Source organism: Rhinatrema bivittatum, chromosome 19, assembly GCF_901001135.1.
Source record: "Rhinatrema bivittatum chromosome 19, aRhiBiv1.1, whole genome shotgun sequence".
Classification (NCBI taxonomy): domain Eukaryota; kingdom Metazoa; phylum Chordata; class Amphibia; order Gymnophiona; family Rhinatrematidae; genus Rhinatrema; species Rhinatrema bivittatum.
Genome location: NC_042633.1, coordinates 45,154,845 through 45,180,136, shown reverse-complemented (window position 1 = coordinate 45,180,136; position 25,292 = coordinate 45,154,845). Strand labels below are relative to the sequence as shown.

Sequence of the window (25,292 nt, the reverse complement as noted above, 5' to 3'; positions counted from 1 at the left end):
CATTAATGCACTGATGCTTTTAATGCACGTACTTTACACTAATGGATCACACACTTTGCATTAATGCACTGATGCTTTTAATGCACGTACTTTACACTAATGGATCACACACTTTGCATTAATGCACTGATGCTTTTAATGCACGTACTTTGCACTAGTATGCATAACACATACTTTGCAGTAATATATCGAAGTTTATCACATATTTTACACTTATGTACACATACTTTACAATAGTTGATGTTAGTATATAAAGCTTTTAATACACTGCTTTACACTAGTAGATAGTCAATGAAGAAGTAACACAGGAGGTATCTTTTTTTTCTTTCCAGATCATTATTAAATAATAACAAAATGCACAATAAAAGCACCTGTGCACTGTGCAACTACATGGAAGATTCAGAATTGTCCATGGGTTTATGAAATCATTTTCAATGAGGTTGGAAGGTTCATGTAGGAACTGCCTGGGGGAGGTGGCAGAGACATAGTCTCCCAGTAAACACCAATAAAGAAATGAATTCAGAATAGGTGAAGTTGTGGAGTACTGGACCTGACTGAAAATAGGATGCTAGAGAATGAAAAATGTTTTCAGTGAGTGACATGATCCTCCCCCACCCCTGCCTTACAGAAGCAGAGAGAGGAGTGGAAGCCACCCAGCCAGTCTGGACACGGTGGGCAAGCAGCTGCCTCTGCACAGTGCTCAGTCTGACAGTAACCTACTAACAGGTACTTTCCTTCTTTGGCACGTGAATAGATCCCGCTCGCCACGCCTGCTCATGAGAGCTAAACTTATCCTGCTGCATGTGGCTGCATGTCATAGTACACAGGGCAGTTCTCAAAAGCCATTGACATAGGCAAAGAGATAAGTAATGTACAAAATGTGCATATACCTACCTGCATTTATCAGGTGTTCCTGGGGACAGAGGCAAAAACTGATTGAAAGGGAAAAAAATTCTTGCAGAAAACTCAGTTACAAATCTCCATGGGAACTTTTACCCAGAGCAATTTTCAAAGGAAATTTGAAAAATGAGAAAAGTAACTGCTGACTTTACAATTACCTGCAGACATGTGAAAATGGCCGAACTCTGGACCATCCATTATGGGGGCAGCGATGGGACTGGGACATAGGCACTGCCAGGGTCACACAGACAGAATTCATTAATCCTCAGTACTCTCACTTGCCAGTCCTTAAGGACAGCTCCGAGTCACAGCTTGGATACAATTCAGTTTCCCTGGCTCACGCACTTCATGCTATTCCTGAACTGGGCTAACTTTCTTGTAGGTATTTTCCAATGGCACAGACTCGTGCTGAGTGTGATGGGGAGAGTGGAAGAGCAGGGGGCATTACCCCCGTCACATTATTCTTTAAAACTTATTATTCATTCTTTTCTACAGCTAATCTAGAAACTCTGACTGCAGAGGAACCAGCTGCGCCTCCCCACTCTCCCATCTTCCGCACTGGTAGTGACCCCCTCCTCAGGTCCAACACTTCTCAGCAAAACACCTTTGGCTCTGAGGGAGGAAGTCCCTTGAGAGGATCTGATGGTCAGCTCCACTCCAAAGCTCCCCCCAAGCCCCTGCGTGTTCCTTCACTGCTGCTCACGGAGAACACATACTGTGAGCTGGTACCCAAAGTGCCCACCTCAGTCCGCAGCTATGTTGACCGCCTGAGGGCAGAGGAAAAGTGGAAGAGCCGTGCCAGGGTAACTGAGACCACCTTTGGTTTTCTGGATACGGAAATGCCTTGCACCACTCTGACACCCTGCTGCGAGGAAGCCAGCGAGGAGCGGGAGAAGGGACATGAATTTGTAAGGCCACAGATAGAGACTGGTTCATGTTTCAAACCCAAGAACTTTCTCTCACTTCTACTGTCCCCGGAAAACAAGCCGCTAGATCCAGGAGCACTGAAAGTGCTGAAGGAGGTTTTTACTCAAAGCGAGTGCCGGACAACAGCTCTCCATATCTTGCACATTGACTGTCAGGTAAGACACCAGCTGTCCCCTGTACAACATGCACACAGTACCCTCTACCCCACCCCACATTCACTACAGCTCTTCCCATCCTGCAGATAGACTGTCAGGTATGAAACCAGCTGTCCCCTGTACAACATGCACACAGTACCCTCTACCCCACCCCACATTCACTACAGCTCTTCCCATCCTGCAGATAGACTGTCAGGTAAGAAACCAGCTGTCCCCTGTACAACATGCACACAGTACCCTCTACCCCACACACATTCACTACTGCTCTTCCCATCCTGCAGATAGACTGTCAGGTATGAAACCAGCTGTCCCCTGTACAACATGCACACAGTACCCTCTACCCCACCCCACATTCACTACAGCTCTTCCCATCCTGCAGATAGACTGTCAGGTAAGAAACCAGCTGTCCCCTGTACAACATGCACACAGTACCCTCTACCCCACCCCACATTCACTACAGCTCTTCCCATCCTGCAGATAGACTGTCAGGTAAGAAACCAGCTGTCCCCTGTACAACATGCACACAGTACCCTCTACCCCACCCCACATTCACTACAGCTCTTCCCATCCTGCAGATAGACTGTCAGGTAAGAAACCAGCTGTCCCCTGTACAACATGCACACAGTACCCTCTACCCCACCCCACATTCACTACAGCTCTTCCCATCCTGCAGATAGACTGTCAGGTAAGAAACCAGCTGTCCCCTGTACAACATGCACACAGTACCTTCTACCCCACCCCACATTCACTACAGCTCTTCCCATCCTGCAGATAGACTGTCAGGTAAGAAACCAGCTGTCCCCTGTACAACATGCACACAGTACCCTCTACCCCACCCCCACATTCACTACAGCTCTTCCCATCCTGCAGATAGACTGTCAGGTAAGAAACCAGCTGTCCCCTGTACAACATGCACACAGTATCCTATACCCCGCCCCACATTCACTACAGCTCTTCCCATCCTGCAGATAGACTGTCAGGTAAGACACCAGCTGTCCCCTGTACAACATGCACACAGTGTCCTATATCCCATCCCACATTCACTACAGCTCTTCCCATCCTGCAGATAGACTGTCAGGTATGAAATCAGCTGTCCCCTGTACAACATGCACACAGTACCCTCTACCCCACCCCACATTCACTACAGCTCTTCCCATCCTGCAGATAGACTGTCAGGTAAGAAACCAGCTGTCCCCTGTACAACATGCACACAGTACCCTCTACCCCACCTCACATTCACTACAGCTCTTCCCATCCTGCAGATAGACTGTCAGGTAAGAAACCAGCTGTCCCCTGTACAACATGCACACAGTATCCTATACCCCACCCCACATTCACTACAGCTCTTCCCATCCTGCAGATAGACTGTCAGGTAAGACACCAGCTGTCCCCTGTACAACATGCACACAGTACCCTCTACCCCACCCCACATTCACTACAGCTCTTCCCATCCTGCAGATAGACTGTCAGGTAAGAAATCAGCTGTCCCCTGTACAACATGCACACAGTACCCTCTACCCCACCCCACATTCACTACAGCTCTTCCCATCCTGCAGATAGACTGTCAGGTATGAAACCAGCTGTCCCCTGTACAACATGCACACAGTACCCTCTACCCCACCTCACATTCACTACTGCTCTTCCCATCCTGCAGATAGACTGTCAGGTAAGAAACCAGCTGTCACCTGTACAACATGCACACAGTGTCCTATATCCCATCCCACATTCACTACAGCTCTTCCCATCCTGCAGATAGACTGTCAGGTAAGAAATCAGCTGTCCCCTGTACAACATGCACACAGTACCCTCTACCCCACCCCACATTCACTACAGCTCTTCCCATCCTGCAGATAGACTGTCAGGTATGAAACCAGCTGTCCCCTGTACAACATGCACACAGTACCCTCTACCCCACCCCACATTCACTACAGCTCTTCCCATCCTGCAGATAGACTGTCAGGTATGAAACCAGCTGTCCCCTGTACAACATGCACACAGTACCCTCTACCCCACCTCACATTCACTACTGCTCTTCCCATCCTGCAGATAGACTGTCAGGTAAGAAACCAGCTGTCACCTGTACAACATGCACACAGTGTCCTATATCCCATCCCACATTCACTACAGCTCTTCCCATCCTGCAGATAGACTGTCAGGTAAGGAACCAGCTCTCCCCTGTACAACATGCACACAGTATCCTCTACCCCACACCACATTCACTACTGCTCTTCCCATCCTGCAGATAGACTGTCAGGTATGAAACCAGCTGTCCCCTGTACAACATGCACACAGTACCCTCTACCCCACCCCACATTCACTACAGCTCTTCCCATCCTGCAGATAGACTGTCAGGTATGAAACCAGCTGTCCCCTGTACAACATGCACACAGTACCCTCTACCCCACCCCACCCCACATTCACTACTGCTCTTCCCATCCTGCATATAGACTGTCAGGTAGGGATGTGCAGAGAGACCACATACATTACCTTTGGTATTCGTATTCGTGAGGGGGCAGATACATTGCATTCAGCAAGGGGGGACCCTGATCCGTTCATGCGTTCCATTCTTATTTGTTTCCCAGCTAAAATTTAATTAACTACAACCCCCCACCCTCCTAAGCCCCTCAAGACTTACCAAAACACCCTGGTGGTCCAGCGGGGGTCCGGGAGCCATCTACTGCACTCACGCTGTCGGCTGCTTGTATTCAAAATGGTGCAGATAGCCTTTGCCCTTACTATGTCACACGGGCTACCGGTGCCATTGGTCAGCCCCTGTCACATGGTAGGAGCAATGGACGGCCGGCACCATCTTGTGCTCCTACCATGTGACAGGGGCCGACCAATGGCAGCCAACGGCCCGAGTGCAGGAGATGGCTCCTGGACCCCCGCTAGACCGCAGGGACTTTTGGCAAGTCTTGGGGAGGTCAGGCGGGTCCCCCAAACTCATGGGTCTGAGAGGATCTGCCACACAAACTTAACAACAATACAATTGGAACTATCTGTAAAAGGTCTTCTGTATCCTGAGGCAACCTGACCTTCCTGCAGGGTTAGGGGAGCTGTAATTGGCTTTGTATATGGGTTGCTTTTCTTTGCTTATCATTAACCAAATGTCTTTGGAGCAGGTCATTAGGATCTGCGGAGTCTCTCTGGAGCAGCAGAGGATGATGGGAGTTGGCTCTGGCCTGGAATTGATCACCTTACCACATGGACATCAGTTGAGGAAAGACCTACTGGAGAGGTGGGGCCCATCCATTGTTTTAGGGGAGGGCAGAGCATGCATGCAGCATTCCTGGAGGGCATGTGACTGTATGAGAGTGAGAGGGTGGGGCGCTGCATGATTGTCATAGAGAGGCAACCTCTCATAGCATAATCCGCTGTTTCTTGTGATTAAGAGAGAGAAAATGTACCTAAATCTCTAATGCATTACCCTTGCAGGCATCACTTGATTGCTTTGGGGATTGTGGTGGATATACTGGGCTGCTCTGGTACGGTGGCAGAGCGAGCAGCTACACTGCACAAAATCATCCAGCTGGCAGTGGAGCTGAAAGCCTCAGCTGGAGACCTCTTTGCTTTCTCTGCAGTGATGCAGGCCCTGGAGTTCCCACAGGTAAAGACATTTATCAGCCCGTGCTCTCCTGATAATCATTCCAGCAGCAGCAGGCAGAAACCTCAAACTAGAGCTCCATTTCCACAAGTTACGGCAGCTGCAGGCCCCCCGCATCTCCTTATCCACCAATCTAACAACTCCAATGAATTCGACAGCTCCCAAGAACTGCAGAAGTGGGCACTTACTGTCAACACCCAGAGTTAGAAACAGTGATGTCATTTTCCCCTTAAGATCTGCCGGGTACTTCCAAATGAATTGGAATGGCCTCAATAGACCACTGGTCTGACTTCTTATGTACGGGATGAGGGGCTCGATGGGTCCTGGGTGTGACCCGGCACTTCTTATGTTCTTATGTACGGGACGAGGGGCCTCGATGGGTCCTGGGTGTGACCCGGCACTTCTTATGTACAGGATGAGGGGCTCGATGGGTCCTGGGTGTGACCCGGCACTTCTTATGTACAGGATGAGGGGCTCGATGGGTCCTGGGTGTGACCCGGCACTTCTTATGTTCTTATGTACAGGATGAGGGGCTCGATGGGTCCTGGGTGTGACCCGGCACTTCTTATGTTTTTATGTACGGGATGAGGGGCTCGATGGGTCCTGGGTGTGACCCGGCACTTCTTATGTTCTTATGTACGGGATGAGGGGCTCGATGGGTCCTGGGTGTGACCCGGCACTTCTTATGTTCTTATGTACAGGATGAGGGGCTCGATGGGTCCTGGGTGTGACCCGGCACTTCTTATGTTCTTATGTACGGGATGAGGGGCTCGATGGGTCCTGGGTGTGACCCGGCATGGCACTTCTTATGTTCTTATGAACGGGATGAGGGGCTCGATGGGTCCTGGGTGTGACCCGGCACTTATGTCCTTATGTACAGGATGAGGGACTCGATGGGGTCCTGGGTGTGACCCGGCACTTCTTATGTTCTTATGTACGGGATGAGGGGCTCGATGGGTCCTGGGTGTGACCCGGCACTTCTTATGTTCTTATGTACAGGATGAGGGGCTCGATGGGTCCTGGGTGTGACCCGGCACTTCTTATGTTCTATGTACGGGATGAGGGGCTCGATGGGTCCTGGGTGTGACCCGGCACCTCTTATGTTCTTATGTACGGGATGAGGGGCTCGATGGGTCCTGGGTGTGACCCGGCACCTCTTATGTTCTTATGTACGGGATGAGGGGCTCGATGGGTCCTGGGTGTGACCCGGCACCTTCTTATGTTCTTATGTACGGGATGAGGGGCTCGATCGGGTCCTGGTGTGACCCGGCACTTCTTATGTTCTTATGTACGGATTGAGGGGCTCGATGGGTCCTGGTGTGACCCGGCACTTCTTATGTTCTTATGTACGGGATGAGGGGCTCGATGGGTCCTGGGTGTGACCCGGCACCTCTTATGTTTCTTATGTACGGGATGAGGGGCTCGATGGGTCCTGGGTGTGACCCAGGCACCTCTTATGTTATATGTACGGGATGAGGTGCTCGATGGGTCCTGGGTGTGACCGGAACTTCTTATGTTCTTATGTACGGGATGAGGGGCTCGATGGGTCCTGGGTTGTGACCCGGCACTTCTTACGTTCTATGTACAGGATGAGGGGCTCGATGGGTCCTGGGTGTGACCGGCAGGCACCTTCTTATGTTCTTATGTACGGGATGAGGGGCTCGATGGGTCCTGGGTGTGACCCGGCACCTCTTGTTCTATGTACGGGATGAGGGCTCGACTGGGTCCTGGGCTGTGACCCGGCCACTCTTATGTTCTTATGTACGGATGAGGGGCCGATGGGTCCTGGGTGTGACCCGGCATGGCACTTCTTATGTTCTTATGTACGGGATGAGGGGCTCGATGGGTCCTGGGTGTGACCCGGCATGGCACTGCTTACGTTCTGAACTTGCCTCGGGGATGATAATGTAATCAAGGGTACTGAATCAAATTGAATCAATAATAATAATAATAATTGTTCCAGATTGTGCGACTCGACCAGGACGTGGACAGCTCTTCGCCAGCATCACACGGAGAGCGCCATCACCTTTCAGAAGCAGCAAAACCATTCATGAAAGCCTTAAATGAAGGTTGGTATCCCTCCCCCTCCACTACATCTCTCTGAAGTTCCTCCAGCTCCAAACACCTCCCCCCCTCCACCACATTCCCCTGCAACATCCTCCATTCCACCACATCTCTTGCAGCTCTCCCACTGCACCACATAACCTGCAGCTCCCCCCTCCACCAAAGCCTTGTACAGCTTCCTCCTCCACCACATCCCACCCTCCACCACTTCCTCCTCCACCACATCCCCCTGCAGCATCAAACCCTTCACCGCATCCTCCTGCATCACACCCTCCACTGCTTCCCCCTGCAACATCCTCCGTCCACCACATCTCTTGCAGCTCTCCCACCCTACCAGATTGCCCTGCAGCTCCCCCCTCCACCAAAGCCTTCTTCAGCTTCCCTGTTACCCCCACCATCCCCTCCTCTTTTCTGTTGTGCCTCACCCACACCTCCTCTTGCAAATCTTTCTGATGCCCTCTCTCCTAAATCCCTCTCCCAAAATCTTGTCATCCCCTGCTGCCTGTATGCCAAGGCTCTCTTTTCTGAAATTAAGCTGTGAGCTGCTCATTTTGCAGGAAACACCTCTGTGCCTATGGAAAGCTTTGTGGTACCTCACATCCTCCCTCTGATCCGTGTTATGGAAGGGACAGAGCTGTGGGATCACACGGAGGAGAGCTGCGACCTCCTGCTGAGCGTCCTGGAGTCTGCCCGATCCATCGCAGGGAACGCCAGAGTCTACCAGAGGAACGCAGAGGCTAAACTCTCAGGTGAAACCTAAACTTCAACTCAGAGATGGACATTACCTCCACCCACAAAGAGCCACAGGTTGGCTCCTAATAAAGATGTTCCTGTTTCTAAAAAAACCACTTCTTGCAATCTTGCTGTTCCCTAAGGCACAGCCATTAGCTATGATGTCATCCTACCTAGTGCTCTGACCTGCTAGTAACACCTGTAATGTCACAGCTCATGTATCTCAAATTGTTAATGTAAGTGACATGAAATATGTACTTACTAAACCATAAATCAAATTATAACAAATGCAATCTAATCAATGCCCTCGTGTCTACGGGCAGGCTGAGCGCACAGAAAGGCTTCGGCACTCACACCAATGCCCTCGTGTCTACGGGCAGGCTGAGCGCACAGAAAGGCTTCGGCACTCACACCAATGCCCTCGTGTCTACGGGCAGGCTGAGCCCACAGAAAGGCTTCGGCACTCACACCAACGCCCTCATGTCTAGGGGCAGGCTGAGGGCACAGAAAGGCTTCGGCACTCACACCAACGCCCTCGTGTCTACGGGCAGGCTGAGCGCACAGAAAGGCTTCAGCACTAAAACCAATGCCCTCGTGTCTACGGGCAGGCTGAGGGCACAGAAAGGCTTCGGCACTCACACCAATGCCCTCGTGTCTACGGGCAGGCTGAGCGCACAGAAAGGCTTCAGCACTAAAACCAATGCCCTCGTGTCTACGGGCAGGCTGAGGGCACAGAAAGGCTTCGGCACTCACACCAATGCCCTCGTGTCTACGGGCAGGCTGAGCGCACAGAAAGGCTTCAGCACTAAAACCAATGCCCTCGTGTCTACGGGCAGGCTGAGGGCACAGAAAGGCTTCGGCACTCACACCAATGCCCTCGTGTCTACGGGCAGGCTGAGGGCACAGAAAGGCTTCGGCACTCACACCAATGCCCTGTGTCTACGGGCAGGCTGAGCGCCAAGAAAGGCTTCGGCACTCACACCAATGCCCTCGTGTCTACGGCAGGCTGAGCGCACAGAAAGGCTTCGGCACTCACACCAATGCCCTCGTGTCTACGGGCAGGCTGAGGGCACAGAAAGGCTTCAGCTCTCACACAATGCCCTCGTGTCTACGGGCAGGCTGAGCGCACAGAAAGGCTCTCAGCACTAAAACCAATGCCCTCGTGTCTACGGGCAGGCTGAGGGCACAGAAAGGCTTCGGCACTCACACCAATGCCCTCGTGTCTACGGGCAGGCTGAGCGCACAGAAAGGCTTCGGCACTCACACCAATGCCCTCGTGTCTACGGGCAGGCTGAGCGCACAGAAAGGCTTCGGCACTCACACCAATGCCCTCGTGTCTACGGGCAGGCTGAGCGCACAGAAAGGCTTCGGCACTCACACCAATGCCTCGTGTCTACGGGCAGGCTGAGCGCACAGAAAGGCTTCGGCACCTCACACCAATGCCCTCGTGTCTACGGGCAGGGCTGAGCGCACAGAAAGGCTTCAGCACTAAACCAAATGGAACTAGTGATCAACGTAGAGAAACCGAATTCTTACATCTAGAACGAAAAAACTTAACGATAATTCAGAACCCAGTTACACTAAAAAACCAACCAAAAATACAACTAGCAGAGAAAGTACGAAACCTAGGAGTGATAATCTATTCAGAATTATGAAACAACATGTATCTCAAAGTAAGAGAAGGATATGCCAAACTTATGACTCTGAGAAGACTAAAACCACTACTGCCACCCACCAACTTCCACTCAGTATTACAAGCCTTAATCTTTGCCAGTACTGACTACTGTAACGCCCTACTACTGGGCCTACCATACACCATAATAAGACCACTACAGATACTTCAAAACCCAGCAGCAAGAATTTTAACTGGAAAAAGCAAAAGAGACCTTATCACCGAACCCTTAATAGAACTACACTGGTTACCCATTGAACAAAGAATACAATTCAAGACTTTATGCACCATCCATAAATTAATACACGACGAAAAAGCAGAGTGGCTGAACACAGCCCACCACGTACATATCCGCCACAGAAATCTGAGATCAGCAAACAAAGCACTGCTAACTATTCCCTCAGTAAAGGCAGCCAGACTAACACAGGTAAGGGATAGGGCCCTATCTCTAGCAGGACCCACAATATGGAACAATATGCCATTAGAAATCAGACTACAAAGTAACATCAAAACCTTCAAAAAAAAGTTTTAAAACATGGCTATTTAAGCAAGTATACCACAAAGAGAACTGAGAGCAGAAAACAGGGAAATGTTGGTTGCAGTCAGCCTAGCTCACACACCTTGTTTCTTTAAGTGTGTGCATCTCATTACTTTATTTTGGTTCTTTGTTGTTTAAAAAGAGAATAGTTTAGGATAAAGTAGTACGATATCTCATAACCGAGTAAGAGGAAACTGGACATGACTTATAACACTCACCAAATAATATTTTTTTTTATGAAACTATTGTGAACCGTTGTGATGGCACCCGCTTAACGACGGTATAGAAAAAACTTTAAATAAAATAATAATAAATAAAATGCCCTCGTGTCTACGGGCAGGCTGAGTGCACAGCCAGGCTTCAGCACTCACACCAATGCCCTCGTGTCTACGGGCAGGCTGAGCGCACAGAAAGGCTTCGGCACTCACACCAATGCCCTCGTGTCTACGGGCAGGCTGAGCGCACAGAAAGGCTTCTGCTCTCAAACCAATGCACCTGAAACTTTGGAAAACAATTTTTTAATTCTTGGGTGGCAAAGCTCCATGTGATGGTGCTGATGAAGATTTTCTCCCAGTCAGCAGCACCAAGTAGTGCTCCCGAGCTTCCAGTGGCACAGAGGTGGCTGTGGGCCTCTCTTTATGGTTAACTCACACCTATTTTTCCTTCCACAGGTTTTGAACCCAGCCCCCAGTTGCTTGAGGCTTTTCGCACGGAGTTTGCCCTACGGCTGTTCTGGGGCAGTAAAGGTGCAGAGGCAGCACAGAATGAGAGATATAAAAAATTCAACCAAGTCTTAACAGTGCTTTCCCAGAAACTGGAGCCGGAGAAAACCGTGGCGCGTCGACCTTCTCAAGCAGTGCTGGAGCGTCCACACAATTCCTGAAGACTGCCCCACCGTCCCTGGTGCAGGATCCCATGGGAAGGGCGCGAGCCTGGGCAGGCTCCCCTTAGATGGGTGGAGGGGCGGGGCTTAGCCTGGCTGCAGATTTGGAACATTATTTCACCTTTGCTTGGATGCGATTTCATTTTACTGTCTCTGTAAATATGGTAGTTAATGAGATCAGTCAGCTGGGGACCTGCCCCTGGCTACTAAAGACAATTAATTGACCTCGTGCCCACATTCTCCTATTAGTAAAGGTGACAGCCAGAAATGGACCTTTATACAAAAAGGAGGCCAGTGTGCAATATTTCTCCTTAACAGATCTCCCTGCCCCCACGAGCTCCACCCCCACCCCTATTCACACAGGCAATGCTCCTCACCCCCCTCCATAGGCAGTGCCCAAGGATGCCAGACACCCTCCGTATCCACGGATGTCAGTCACGTTCCTCACCTCCCCCTACACGCATTGCCTGTGTGTATGGAGGAGGGTGACTGGCAGGCCTGGGCATTGCCTGTGTGTATGGAGGAGGGTGACTGGCATGCCTGGGCATTGCCTGTGTGCATGGAGGAGGGTGACTGGCATGCCTGGGCTCTGCCTGTGTGCATGGAGGAGGGTGACTGGCATGCCTGGGCTCTGCCTGTGTGCATGGAGGAGGGTGACTGGCATGCCTGGGCATTGCCTGTGTGCATGGAGGAGGGTGACTGGCATGCCTGGGCTCTGCCTGTGTGTATGGAGGAGGGTGACTGGCATGCCTGGGCTCTGCCTGTGTGTATGGAGGAGGGTGACTGGCATGCCTGGGCTCTGCCTGCGTGCATGGAGGAGGGTGACTGGCATGCCTGGGCATTGCCTGCGTGCATGGAGGAGGGTGACTGGCATGCCTGGGCTCTGCCTGCGTGTATGGAGGAGGGTGACTGGCATGCCTGGGCTCTGCCTGCGTGTATGGAGGAGGGTGACTGGCATGCCTGGGCTCTGCCTGCGTGTATGGAGGAGGGTGACTGGCATGCCTGGGCATTGCCTGCGTGTATGGAGGAGGGTGACTGGCATGCCTGGGCATTGCCTGCGTGTATGGAGGAGGGTGACTGGCATGCCTGGGCTCTGCCTGCGTGTATGGAGGAGGGTGACTGGCATGCCTGGGCTCTGCCTGCGTGTATGGAGGAGGGTGACTGGCATGCCTGGGCATTGCCTGCGTGTATGGAGGAGGGTGACTGGCATGCCTGGGCTCTGCCTGTGTGTATGGAGGAGGGTGACTGGCATGCCTGGGTGTGTGCAGGGTGTAAGGAGGGTGACTGGAAGGCTTGGGATTTCCCAAACAGGTGCATCACAGGAAATCCCCATGGCCTCATTCTCAGCTGACTGCTCTAGGCCACGATGATCACAGCACAGACAAACAGCTGAATGCTACCTATTTACCATTGCAGGGCTAGGGAAGTGACTAGTGTGTGAGAGAAAGCGAGTCTGGTCAGGTGTGTGTGAGAGAGAGCGCACGCAAGACTGGTCAGATGTGTCAGAGAGAGAGAGAGACAGACTGATCAGGTGTGTGTGAGAGAGAGACAGACTGATCAGGTGTGTGTGTGTGTGCACCTGGTTGAAGGCTCTAAGGAAGAGGACTGAGGACATAAGAACATGCCATGCTGGGTCAGACCAAGGGTCCATCAAGCCCAGCATCCTGTTTCCAACAGTGGCCAATCCAGGCCACAAGAACCTGGCAATTACCCAAACACTAAGAAGATCCCATGCTACTGATGCAATTAATAGCAGTGGCTATTCCCTAAGTAAACTTCATTAATAGCCGTTAATGGACTTCTCCTCCAAGAACTTATCCAAACCTTTTTTGAACCCAGCTACACTAACTGCACTAAGCACATCCTCTGGCAACAAATTCCAGAGCTTTATTGTGCGTTGAGTGAAAAAGAATTTTCTCCAATTAGTCTTAAATGTGCCCCATGCTAACTTCATGGAATGCCCCCTAGTCCTTCTATTATTCGAAAGTGTAAATAACAGAGTCACATCTACCCGTTCAAGACTTATCATATCCCCCCAAACAGCCCTCACCTCTTCAGCCTTTCCTCATAGGGGAGCTGTTCCATTCCCTTTATCATTTTGTTGCCCTTCTCTGTACCTTCTGCATTGCAACTATATCTTTTTTGAGATGCGGCAACCAGAATTGTACAGTATTCAAGGTGCGGTCTCACCATGGAGCGATACAGAGGCATTATGACATTTTCCGTTTATTAACCATTCCCTTCCTAATAATTCCTAACATTCTGTTTGCTTTTTTGACTGCTGCAGCACACTGAGCCGACGGATTTTAAAGTATTATCCACTATGACGCTGTAGATCTCTTTCCTGGGTGGTAGCTCCTAATATGGAACCTAACAATGTGTAACTACAGCAAGGGTTATTTTTCCCTATATGCAACACCTTGCACTTATCCACATTAAATTTCATCTGCCATTTGGATGCCCAATCTTCCAGTCTTGCAAGGTCCTCCTGTAATGTATCACAGTCTGCTTGTGATTTAACTACTCTGAACAATTTTGTATCATCTGCAAATTTGATAACCTCACTCATCGTATTCCTTTCCAGATCATTTATAAATATATTGAAAAGCACTGGTCCAAGTACAGATCCCTGAGGCACTCCACTGTTTACCCTTTTCCACTGAGAAAATTGACCATTTAATCCTACTCTCTGTTTCCTGTCTTTTAACCAGTTTGCAATCCATGAAAGGACATCGCCACCTATCCCATGACTTTTAGTTTTCTTAGAAGCCTCTCATGAGGCTTCAGCAGTTACAAAAGCCTCATGAGAGCTTCAGCAGTTACTGCTCCTTCTGGTGACTGCTTTTGGCCTGCATGGTAAAGAGGAGCAGGAGAGCTGCTGGAGAGGGTAAGTAAAGGTGGCTTTTTAAGTTTATCTTTCTTGATTGACTGCCATTTTTAGTATTGGGTATTATGTGATGTATCTGCTGTTTGAAATATTTTGTTTAGAGAATTTTTAATAATTTTGGAACTTTTTAATGATTGGATGTTATTGTATTTATCAGTTGTTTTGAAACATTAATTATATTTATTATTCTAGTTTTAGAATTATTTTATATTTACTTGAGAAATGTATAAATAGAAATGTGGAGACAAAAACTGAACTGGAAACAGCAAGAAGCCAGACTGAGTGTATGCATTGAAACACAAAAACATTAACTTGATGGTCACTGTATTCTGTATTGGGTGAGGGTCTTTCCGTGTTCTGCGTCTGTGACCCAGGTTAGGGTATTCTGCAAGCTTGTGCTTTCTGTGTGGGGATCTATAGCAGCTTGTTCTGCTTTCCTGATAGGAGGTGTATTGGGGTTTAGGGCCTGGTGTAATATTTGCAGTGCTGCCCTTTCATAGATAGGATTGTTTGAGTTCCATAATGCAGGTTTAACTTTTTGCGCATTACTCTGTGTGCATTATTGCAGATCCTGGGAGTCTGTTAGGTGCTATATTTCTGTTTCCATTTCTTCTGTTTTGCATTGCATGCAGAGTGGCTATTTTTTGTTTCCATTCCAGTTTGTCTCTCCATATTTGTAATTTGCAGTCTCTCTGTGCTTGGTGAAGGTCAATTCTGTGTCTGTGACCGAGGTGAAGTATTTTACTAGCAATCTAATTTGTTGTGTTTTGTCAACAGGACACACATTGCTGGTAAATTACTGGTTTTTTGTTTTGTTTTTTTCATAAGGAGGGGTCTAGTAGAAGAGTGTTTGTTGCTGTTACTGAGATGACACCAGAAATATCTTTTTTGTATGGTAAATTGAACAGAAATGTCCTAGTTCTGTTCTGTACTCATTGTTGGGGGTTGAGGGGGTTCCTGAGATACAGAGTTTACATTTAGCCCCGTGATAATCATGTGTTCAGCGTGTCATGCGTGTGAGAACCATCTGTCAGGTGTGTCCCGACAGAAAAAAGGCTGAAAACCACTGCTCCGGAAAAAAGCTCACAGTCAACATCTGAGCCAGCTTTGTATCATTTATAAATTTATCATCAAGGCAGAAAATACAGATCTTTCCACAGTGTATAAAGGCACAGGCTGGTGAACAAGTTGATTTCTATAATCACACACTGCAGGGGCTGAGCATGGGGATCCTGAGAGCCAGGATCCAGCACAGACACAGAAATGCAGGACAATTTGTACACATTTCAGGGAGAAGGAACACCACAGTGCTAAGGTACTGGTCACCATTAGAAAAACTAACACGTTAAATAATTAATTCATAATACAATTCACTGGCACAAGACTGTGTTTGCTGGTGAATCTTGCAAGTGGATGTACGTTCCTTTAGGAACTATGTCCCTCCTTGCATTTCATAAAGTGCATGTGGTGGAGACAGAAACCAAACGCAGCAAAGCTTCCAGAGCTGAGGAGAGAACAAACAGAGCCAGGCCGCCTGCTTCGTCCTTCCCCAGGGCTACTGCCCTCAGAGATGCTTCTACCTCCCCCTCTGCTCAGAGGTCCCCAGCTCTTAGATGTGACCTGATCTCACTCCCCCACTCTGACAGAGCAGTTAGGGAGGGTGGGGGTGGCCCCTTCACTATTAAGGAAGAGAGAGCGGCCCTCCCATCTGAAAGCTGACAGCACAACCATCTCCCTGGTAATTACCGATGGCTCAGGGCATGCACCTCCCCTCTAACCCCGAATCCTGTCCAGCGGAGAAGCAGCACAGAACCGCTGGTGCCCTAAAGCAGCAAAACCTACTGCCAGTTCCTTACGTCAGTAACCTCATCCTGCATCACATCATACAGACATAAACAGGCCACCCGCTCCCACAACGTCACCTTTCACGTTCCATCGCATCCCTCACTAAATTAGAGACTTGGAGGTGTCTGTTACCAGATATATCAGCTCGCCACACTGTCAGAAACCCCCCTCTCCCCCCCCAAAAGGACGAAGCACTCACACTTCCCAGGCTAGAAGCAGAGAGCTATCACACAAGGACAGGGGACCTCCAAGGCCAGAAGCAGAGAGCAGACACACCAGGACAGGGGACCTCCAAGGCCAGAAGCAGAGAGCTGTCACACCAGGACAGGGGACCTCCAAGACAAGAAGCAGAGAGCTGTCACACCAGGACAGGGGACCTCCGAGGCCAGAAGCAGACACACCAGGACAGGGGACCTCAGAGGCCAGAAGCAGACACACCAGGACAGGGGACCTTCAAGGCCAGAAGCAGAGAGCTGACACACAAGGAAAGGGGACCTCCAAGGCCAGAAGCAGACACACAAGGACAGGGGACCACCAAGACCAGAAGCAGTCACACAAGGACAGGGGACCTCCAAGGCCAGAAGCAGAAAGCTGACACACAAGGACAGCGGACCTCCAAGACCAGAAGCAGAGAGCTGACACACAAGGACAGGGGACCTCCGAGGCCAGAAGCAGAGAGCTGACACACAAGGACAGGGGACCTCCAAGACCAGAAGCAGAGAGCTGACACACAAGGACAGGGGACCTCCGAGGCCAGAAGCAGAGAGCTGACACACAAGGACAGGGGACCTCCGAGGCCAGAAGCAGAGAGCTGACACACAAGGACAGGGGACCTCCGAGGCCAGAAGCAGAGAGCTGACACACAAGGACAGGGGACCTCCAAGACCAGAAGCAGAGAGCTGACACACAAGGACAGGGGACCTCCGAGGCCAGAAGCAGAGAGCTGACACACAAGGACAGGGGACCTCCGAGGCCAGAAGCAGAGAGCTGACACACAAGGACAGGGGACCTCCGAGGCCAGAAGCAGAGAGCTGACACACAAGGACAGGGGACCTCCAAGGCCAGAAGCAGAGAGCTGACACACAAGGACAGGGGACCTCCAAGGCAAGAAGCAGAGAGCTGACACACAAGGACAGGGGACCTCCGAGGCCAGAAGCAGAGAGCTGACACACAAGGACAGGGGACCTCCAAGACCAGAAGCAGATTGCTGTCACTGTGGGTCAGGAGGTCTCCAAGGCCAGAAGCAGAGAGCTGACACACAAGGACAGGGGACCTCCAAGACCAGAAGCAGATTGCTGTCACTGTGGGTCAGGAGGTCTCCAAGGCCAGAAGCAGAGAGCTGACACACAAGGACAGGGGACCTCCAAGACCAGAAGCAGATTGCTGTCACTGTGGGTCAGGAGGTCTCCAAGGCCAGAAGCAGAGAGCTGACACACAAGGACAGGGGACCTCCGAGGCCAGAAGCAGAGAGCTGACACACAAGGACAGGGGACCTCCGAGGCCAGAAGCAGAGAGCTGACACACAAGGACAGGGGACCTCCGAGGCCAGAAGCAGAGAGCTGACACACAAGGACAGGGGACCTCCGAGGCCAGAAGCAGAGAGCTGACACACAAGGACAGGGGACCTCCGAGACCAGAAGCAGAGAGCTGACACACAAGGACAGGGGACCTCCGAGACCAGAAGCAGAGAGCTGACACACAAGGACAGGGGACCTCCGAGGCCAGAAGCAGAGAGCTGACACACAAGGACAGGGGACCTCCGAGGCCAGAAGCAGAGAGCTGACACACAAGGACAGGGGACCTCCGAGGCCAGAAGCAGAGAGCTGACACACAAGGACAGGGGACCTCCGAGGCCAGAAGCAGAGAGCTGACACACAAGGACAGGGGACCTCCGAGACCAGAAGCAGAGAGCTGACACACAAGGACAGGGGACCTCCGAGGCCAGAAGCAGAGAGCTGACACACAAGGACAGGGGACCTCCGAGGCCAGAAGCAGAGAGCTGACACACAAGGACAGGGGACCTCCGAGGCCAGAAGCAGAGAGCTGACACACAAGGACAGGGGACCTCCAAGACAAGAAGCAGTCACGTCATGATAGGGGACCTCTGAGGCCAGAAGCAGAGAGCTGTCCCATCATGACAAATGACATCCAAGGCCAGAAATGGAAAGCTCTCACGTCACACTGAGTCAGAATGTCTCCAAGGCCAGAAGCAGAGAGCTGCCATGCAGGGGCAGGAGGCCTCAGAGATCAGATGCTCGGAGCTCGTAGAGTTGTCACCCGTCTCTTATACTGTGGGTGGCCTGCACTGAAAATGTGAGCTGAGACAATGGCTTTAAATTCCTATAACAAAGTTACAATACCAGCACCTCTGCTGTGATCCATTCTTCCCCTGTGGACCTGGGCAACCAATTGTGTCTTGTTTACGTCATCTATTTTAGATGGATTTGAACATAGGATGTGGGCACGTAGCCCTCTGCCCCCTTGCTCTTCCGAACACGCGTCCAGCCGTCACCTTTGTCCTCTTCCATCAGACTCAGTTCCTCCCCCTCGCTCATGGCAATCGTTCCTTCACCAGATCCTGAGGCACAAGAGATGAGAAGGTCAAGTTAGGGCAGCCCAGAGAGGGCCTGTGAGCTAGGACAGTGGCAGGGACCATAACCTCAGCTGGGAAAAGCTGCTCTCCCCCCCTCCAGGTTTATACCAGGGTAAACCATGCAGGAGCGAGCCAGAGAAGGAAGCCAGGATCTCATGCGATCACCCTAGTGTGACCCGCCTTCCGTTCATCGCTCTGCGCTGCACACATTTACCGTCTGACAGAGCTGGGAACTGCCTCGCTGTACTGAAAGGATGAGAATGTGGCTTTATCACTAGAGAACTGGACTGAATTCTCAGGTTTAGGAGAATGAGCTATTTATCTATATTCCGCTTTTCAGGACTTCAGGTGGATCACGTTCAGGTACTGTAGCTATTTCCCCATCTCCAAAGAGCTCACAATTTAAATCTGTACCTAAGGCAATGGAGGGTGGCAGTGCCATTTGACCCCTGGTTCGTTTCCCGCTGCTCTAAGCGCTAGGCACACATGGAAGAGGAGGTGGAGGTAATGAGAAGGAAGCTGATCCTGAGCAATGTCTGATAAATCCAGAGAGAAACTCTCCAGGAAAAGTGACTGTGGCCAGACTCAGGCAAAGAAAACTACACAAGTACCTTCAAAGGAGTAGAGAGCTGTGCACTGGCCAATAGGAGAGGCCGCCTCTTCCTCAAAATCTTCATCAAATTCTGTATAAATTGGCTGGTTGAAAGGGTCCTGGCTGTCGTCCGAGTGAGGGGTTTCTGGGCTGCAGAGAAAGAGCAGAAGACGGCATCATTCGAATGGACTATTTCCAGAGGAAAACACCAACAGTGCTGCCGTCATGAGATGAGGAGACATCGCCAGAGTGCGGGCACAGGAGCACGGACAAGACATGGGCCAGACTCTTCTATTTCTCTCAAAGCGAGACTATTTTATTAAATGAATTCCTTGCATGCCAGGCTGTACAGACAGCACCTTTCTGAGGAGTGTTGCAACCAAAAATCATTTTGTAACATCGGTTGCATCCAAATGATTAGAGAGGTGGGGGGCTGTAGCTCTGCACCCCAGCCATATCACATCCCTCCCCTTTCCACCAGCATTCTCCATCTCTTCCAGTGATATCCCATGACTCCTCCCATCTCTTCTAGTGATGTCACAATCCAATGTCTGTGATATTCCAGCCCTCCCCCATCTCTTCTAGTGATGTCACAATCCAGCGCCTGTGATATTCCAGCCCTCCCCCATCTCTTCTAGTGATGTCACAATCCAGCGCCTGTGATATTCCAGCCCTCCCCCATCTCTTCTAGTGATGTCACAATCCAGCGCCTGTGATATTCCAGCCCTCCCCCAGCTCTTCTAGTGATGTCACAATCCAGCGCCTGTGATCTCCCAGCCCTCCCCCATCTCTTCTAGTGATGTCACAATCCAGCGCCTGTGATATTCCAGCCCTCCCCCATCTCTTCTAGTGATGTCACAATCCAGCGCCTGTGATATTCCAGCCCTCCCCCAGCTCTTCTAGTGATGTCACAATCCAGCGCCTGTGATATTCCAGCCCTCCCCCATCTCTTCTAGTGATGTCACAATCCAATGTCTGTGGTATTCCAGCCCTCCCCCATCTCTTCTAGTGATGTCACAATCCAATGTCTGTGATATTCCAGCCCTCCCCCATCTTTTCTAGTGATGTCACAATCCAGCGCCTGTAATATTCCAGCCCTCCCCCATCTTTTCTAGTGATGTCACAATCCAGCGCCTGTAATATTCCAGCCCTCCCCCATCTCTTCTAGTGATGTCACAATCCAGCGCCTGTGGTATTCCAGCCCTCCCCCATCTCTTCTAGTGATGTCACAATCCAGCGCCTGTGGTATTCCAGCCCTCCCCCATCTCTTCTAGTGATGTCACAATCCAGCGCCTGTGATATTCCAGCCCTCCCCCATCTCTTCTAGTGATGTCACAATCCAACACCTGTGATATTCCAGCCCTCCCCCATCTCTTCTAGTGATGTCACAATCCAGCGCCTGTGGTATTCCAGCCCTCCCCCATCTCTTCTAGTGATGTCACAATCCAACACCTGTGATATTCCAGCCCTCTACCATCTCTTCTAGTAATGTCACAATCCAGCACCTGTGATCTCCCAGCCCTCTACCATCTCTTCTAGTGATGTCACAATCCAGCACCTGTGATCTCCTAGCCCTCTACCATCTCTTCTAGTCATGTCACAATCCAATGTCTGTGGTATTCCAGCCCTCCCCCATCTCTTCTAGTGATGTCACAATCCAGCACCTGTGATATTCCAGCCCTCTACCATCTCTTCTAGTGATGTCACAATCCAGCACCTGTGATATTCCAGCCCTCCCCATCTCTTCTAGTGATGTCACAATCCAGCGCCTGTGATCTCCCAGCCCTCTACCATCTCTTCTAGTGATGTCACAATCCAGCACCTGTGATCTCCCAGCCCTCTACCATCTCTTCTAGTGATGTCACAATCCAGCACCTGTGATCTCCCAGCCCTCTACCATCTCTTCTAGTGATGTCACAATCCAATGTCTGTGGTATTCCAGCCCTCCCCCATCTCTTCTAGTGATGTCACAATCCAGCACCTGTGATCTCCCAGCCCTCCCCCATCTCTTCTAGTGATGTAACAATCCAGCACCTGTGATATTCCAGCCCTCCCCCATCTCTTCTAGTGATGTCACAATCCAATACCTGTGATCTCCCAGCCCTCTACCATCTCTTCTAGTGATGTCACAATCCAGCACCTGTGATCTCCCAGCCCTCCCCCATCTCTTCTAGTGATGTCACAATCCAGCACCTGTGATATTCCAGCCTTCCCCCATCTCTTCTAGTGATGTCACAATCCAATACCTGTGATCTCCCAGCCCTCTACCATCTCTTCTAGTGATGTCACAATCCAGCGCCTGTGATATCCCAAGCCCTTCCCTTGTCAAACGGCGTTCCCCTCCTCCTCCAGGATGGGACAGCATTGTAAAGAATTATATGAAGGAATTACATTGGCTGCCTATTGTACAAAGATCTCAATTTAAGTTACTCTCTTTGGTGCATGGGGCAATTTATGAGGCGGTTCAATGTTTGCCAGAACATATTCCATAGCGTACTTTGCGCTCGCTAACTCGAGAACTGTTGTGCCTTCCATCAAACAGGGAATGTAGGCTGCAGCAAATTTGGTTGCATGTCTTTTCAGTATGGGGCCAGTACAATGGAATAATATTCCACTGGAGCTGAGGATGGAAGCAAATTACAAAAAACTTCCAAGAAAAGTAAAGAAGTGTTTGTTTGCTCAGGCATCTTCAGAGTTGTGCTTACGGGCACTGCAGACGAGACTGTTGTAAGGAAATACCAGTGCACATTTATGTTACATGAGAATTTGCTGTTTTTAATTTTATGATGTGATCTATTTTTTGTTTTTATTATGTACATTGAATGATTTTATCTGCATTGAACAAATAAGGAATTGCAGGTTATAAAGAATTCTGAATAAATAAAATTAGAGGAAGGTCTGCACAGCAGGGAGATCCTTCTACATTCCACTCCCAGGACAGTAAGGAAAAAGCCATTTTATGAAGGCGAGAACGCTTTGCCTGAGCAGGAGCGGTGCAATGCCTTACCTGTCTTTCTCGAGGGAGCTAGTGCTGTTGTTCAGGGTGGAGGTGCGCTCGGAATGTCCCGTGTACCTCGTAATAGTGTCACCACGGCTATTCATGCGACTTTCCACATTCGATAGCCAAGACTAGGAAAGAAAGAAGGAATAAAAGCCTTATAGCAGACAGAATCCAACACACACCACAGCGCATCCCAAGTGCTTTCCACTACTCCCACACTGCCAGTCCAAAACACCCTGAGCACCCTTCACAACAACCCAAAACATGCCTGTGTTAACCATGTGTGCCCTCCCCAGTGCCAATCTAAGCACCACCTCAGAAAACCTCTGTGCACACTGTGACCTCCAGTACAGCCACCACGGACTCATGAGACCATCCCACAGTGCACCCTGAGTGCCAATCTAAAACATCCCATAATGCACCCTGAGCTCCTTACACAATGCCCCCTTCACCTGAACAGCTGAGTGTCCCACAGTGCACCTGCCAAGCTTCTCACATTATACCTGTAGAGCCCACCTGAGTCCCTCACACACTGTACCTGTAATGTCCCACAGTGCACCTGCCAAGCCTCTCACATTATACCTGTAGAGCCCACCTGAGTCCCTCACACACTGTACCTGTAATGTCCCACAGTGCACCTGCCAAGCCTCTCACATTATACCTGTAGAGCCCACCTGAGTCCCTCACACACTGTACCTGTAATGTCCCACAGTGCACCTGCCAAGCCTCTCACATTATACCTGTAGAGCCCACCTGAGTCCCTCACACACTGTACCTGTAATGTCCCACAGTGCCCGCTCCAAGCCTCTCACATTATACCTGTAGAGCCCACCTGAGTCCCTCACACACTGTACCTGTAATGTCCCACAGTGCCCGCTCCAAGCCTCTCACATTATACCTGTAGAGCCCACCTGAGTCCCTCACACACTGTACCTGTAATGTCCCACAGTGCACCTGCCAAGCCTCTCACATTATACCTGTAGAGCCCACCTGAGTCCCTCACACACTGTACCTGTAATGTCCTACAGTGCCCGCTCCAAGCCTCTCACATTATACCTGTAGAGCCCAACTGAGTCCCTCACACACTGTACCTGTAATGTCCCACAGTGCACCTGCCAAGCCTCTCACATTATACCTGTAGAGCCCACCTGAGTCCCTCACACACTGTACCTGTAATGTCCCACAGTGCCCGCTCCAAGCCTCTCACATTATACCTGTAGAGCCCACCTGAGTCCCTCACACACTGTACCTGTAATGTCCCACAGTGCCCGCTCCAAGCCTCTCACATTATACCTGTAGAGCCCACCTGAGTCCCTCACACACTGTACCTGTAATGTCCCACAGTGCACCTGCCAAGCTTCTCACATTATACCTGTAGAGCCCACCTGAGTCCCTCACACACTGTACCTGTAATGTCCCACAGTGCACCTGCCAAGCTTCTCACATTATACCTGTAGAGCCCACCTGAGTCCCTCACACACTGTACCTGTAGTGTCCCACAGTGCACCTGCCAAGCCTCTCACATTATACCTGTAGAGCCCAACTGAGTCCCTCACACACTGTACCTGTAATGTCCCACAGTGCACCTGCCAAGCTTCTCACATTATACCTGTAGAGTCCACCTGAGTCCCTCACACACTGTACCTATAATGTCCCACAGTGCACCTGCCAAGCTTCTCACATTATACCTGTAGAGCCCACCTGAGTCCCTCACACACTGTACCTGTAATGTCCCACAGAGCACCAGCCAAGCCTCTCACATTATACCTGTAGAGCCCACCTGAGTCCCTCACACTGTACCTGTAATGTCCCACAGTGCCCGCTCCAAGCCTCTCACATTATACCTGCCGAGTCCACCTGAGTCCCTCACACACTGTACCTGTAATGTCCCACAGTGCACCTGCCAAGCCTCTCACATTATACCTGTAGAGCCCAACTGAGTCCCTCACACACTGTACCTGTAATGTCCCACAGTGCACCTGCCAAGCTTCTCACATTATACCTGTAGAGCCCACCTGAGTCCCTCACACCCTGTACCTTTAATGTCCCACAGTGCACCTGCCAAGCCTCTCACATTATACCTGTAGAGCCCACCTGAGTCCCTCACACACTGTACCTGTAATGTCCCACAGTGCCCGCTCCAAGCCTCTCACATTATACCTGTAGAGCCCACCTGAGTCCCTCACACACTGTACCTGTAATGTCCCACAGTGCCCGCTCCAAGCCTCTCACATTATACCTGTAGAGCCCACCTGAGTCCCTCACACACTGTACCTGTAATGTCCTACAGTGCCCGCTCCAAGCCTCTCACATTATACCTGTAGAGCCCACCTGAGTCCCTCACACACTGTACCTGTAATGTCCCACAGTGCACCTGCCAAGCCTCTCACATTATACCTGCCGAGTCCACCTGAGTCCCTCACACACTGTACCTGTAATGTCCCACAGTGCCCGCTCCAAGCCTCTCACATTATACCTGCCGAGTCCACCTGAGTCCCTCACACACTGTACCTGTAATGTCCCACAGTGCACCTGCCAAGCCTCTCACATTATACCTGTAGAGCCCACCTGAGTCCCTCACACACTGTACCTGTAATGTCCCACAGTGCACCTGCCAAGCCTCTCACATTATACCTGTAGAGCCCACCTGAGTCCCTCACACACTGTACCTGTAATGTCCTACAGTGCCCGCTCCAAGCCTCTCACATTATACCTGTAGAGCCCACCTGAGTCCCTCCTACACTGTACCTGTAATGTCCTACAGTGCCCGCTCCAAGCCTGTCACATTGTAGCACTCCCTGAGAGCTTCACACACTGTACCTGCACGACTCAGTACCCCCCCCCCCCCCCCATCCGAGCCCCTCACCGTACCTGTTGGAGCCACAAAGCTGCGCAAGGT

The 25,292-nt window shown here is 50.7% G+C and overlaps 2 protein-coding genes across 5 annotated transcripts in view; one reads left to right on the top strand and one right to left on the bottom strand.

Annotated features, from left to right (window-relative positions):
* Positions 1-11,506, top strand: part of LOC115080771 (breast cancer anti-estrogen resistance protein 3-like) — a 31,854-nt gene extending 20,348 nt beyond the window's left edge. Inside the window, 8 exon segments of the mRNA XM_029585170.1 lie at positions 629-726; positions 1,396-1,982; positions 5,105-5,220; positions 5,418-5,609; positions 7,568-7,623; positions 7,626-7,655; positions 8,208-8,399; positions 11,264-11,506. Coding sequence (XP_029441030.1) covers positions 629-726; positions 1,396-1,982; positions 5,105-5,220; positions 5,418-5,609; positions 7,568-7,623; positions 7,626-7,655; positions 8,208-8,399; positions 11,264-11,475 — 1,483 coding nt within the window. The 3' untranslated portion in view covers positions 11,476-11,506.
* A 3,953-nt stretch (positions 11,507-15,459) lies between these two features.
* The window catches only part of LOC115080591 (cdc42-interacting protein 4-like), a 44,839-nt gene continuing 35,006 nt past the window's right edge, over positions 15,460-25,292 (bottom strand). For 3 of the 4 annotated variants that reach the window (XM_029584846.1, XM_029584845.1, XM_029584847.1), the window contains 3 exons: positions 22,400-22,521; positions 19,412-19,542; positions 15,460-18,785 (listed from right to left, as the gene is read on the bottom strand). In XM_029584846.1, the coding sequence (XP_029440706.1) occupies positions 18,637-18,785; positions 19,412-19,542; positions 22,400-22,521 (402 nt within the window). In that variant the 3' untranslated portion in view covers positions 15,460-18,636. The remainder of the gene's footprint in view (positions 18,786-19,411; positions 19,543-22,399; positions 22,522-25,292) is intronic. The other variant, XR_003853603.1, reaches the window with a different exon arrangement.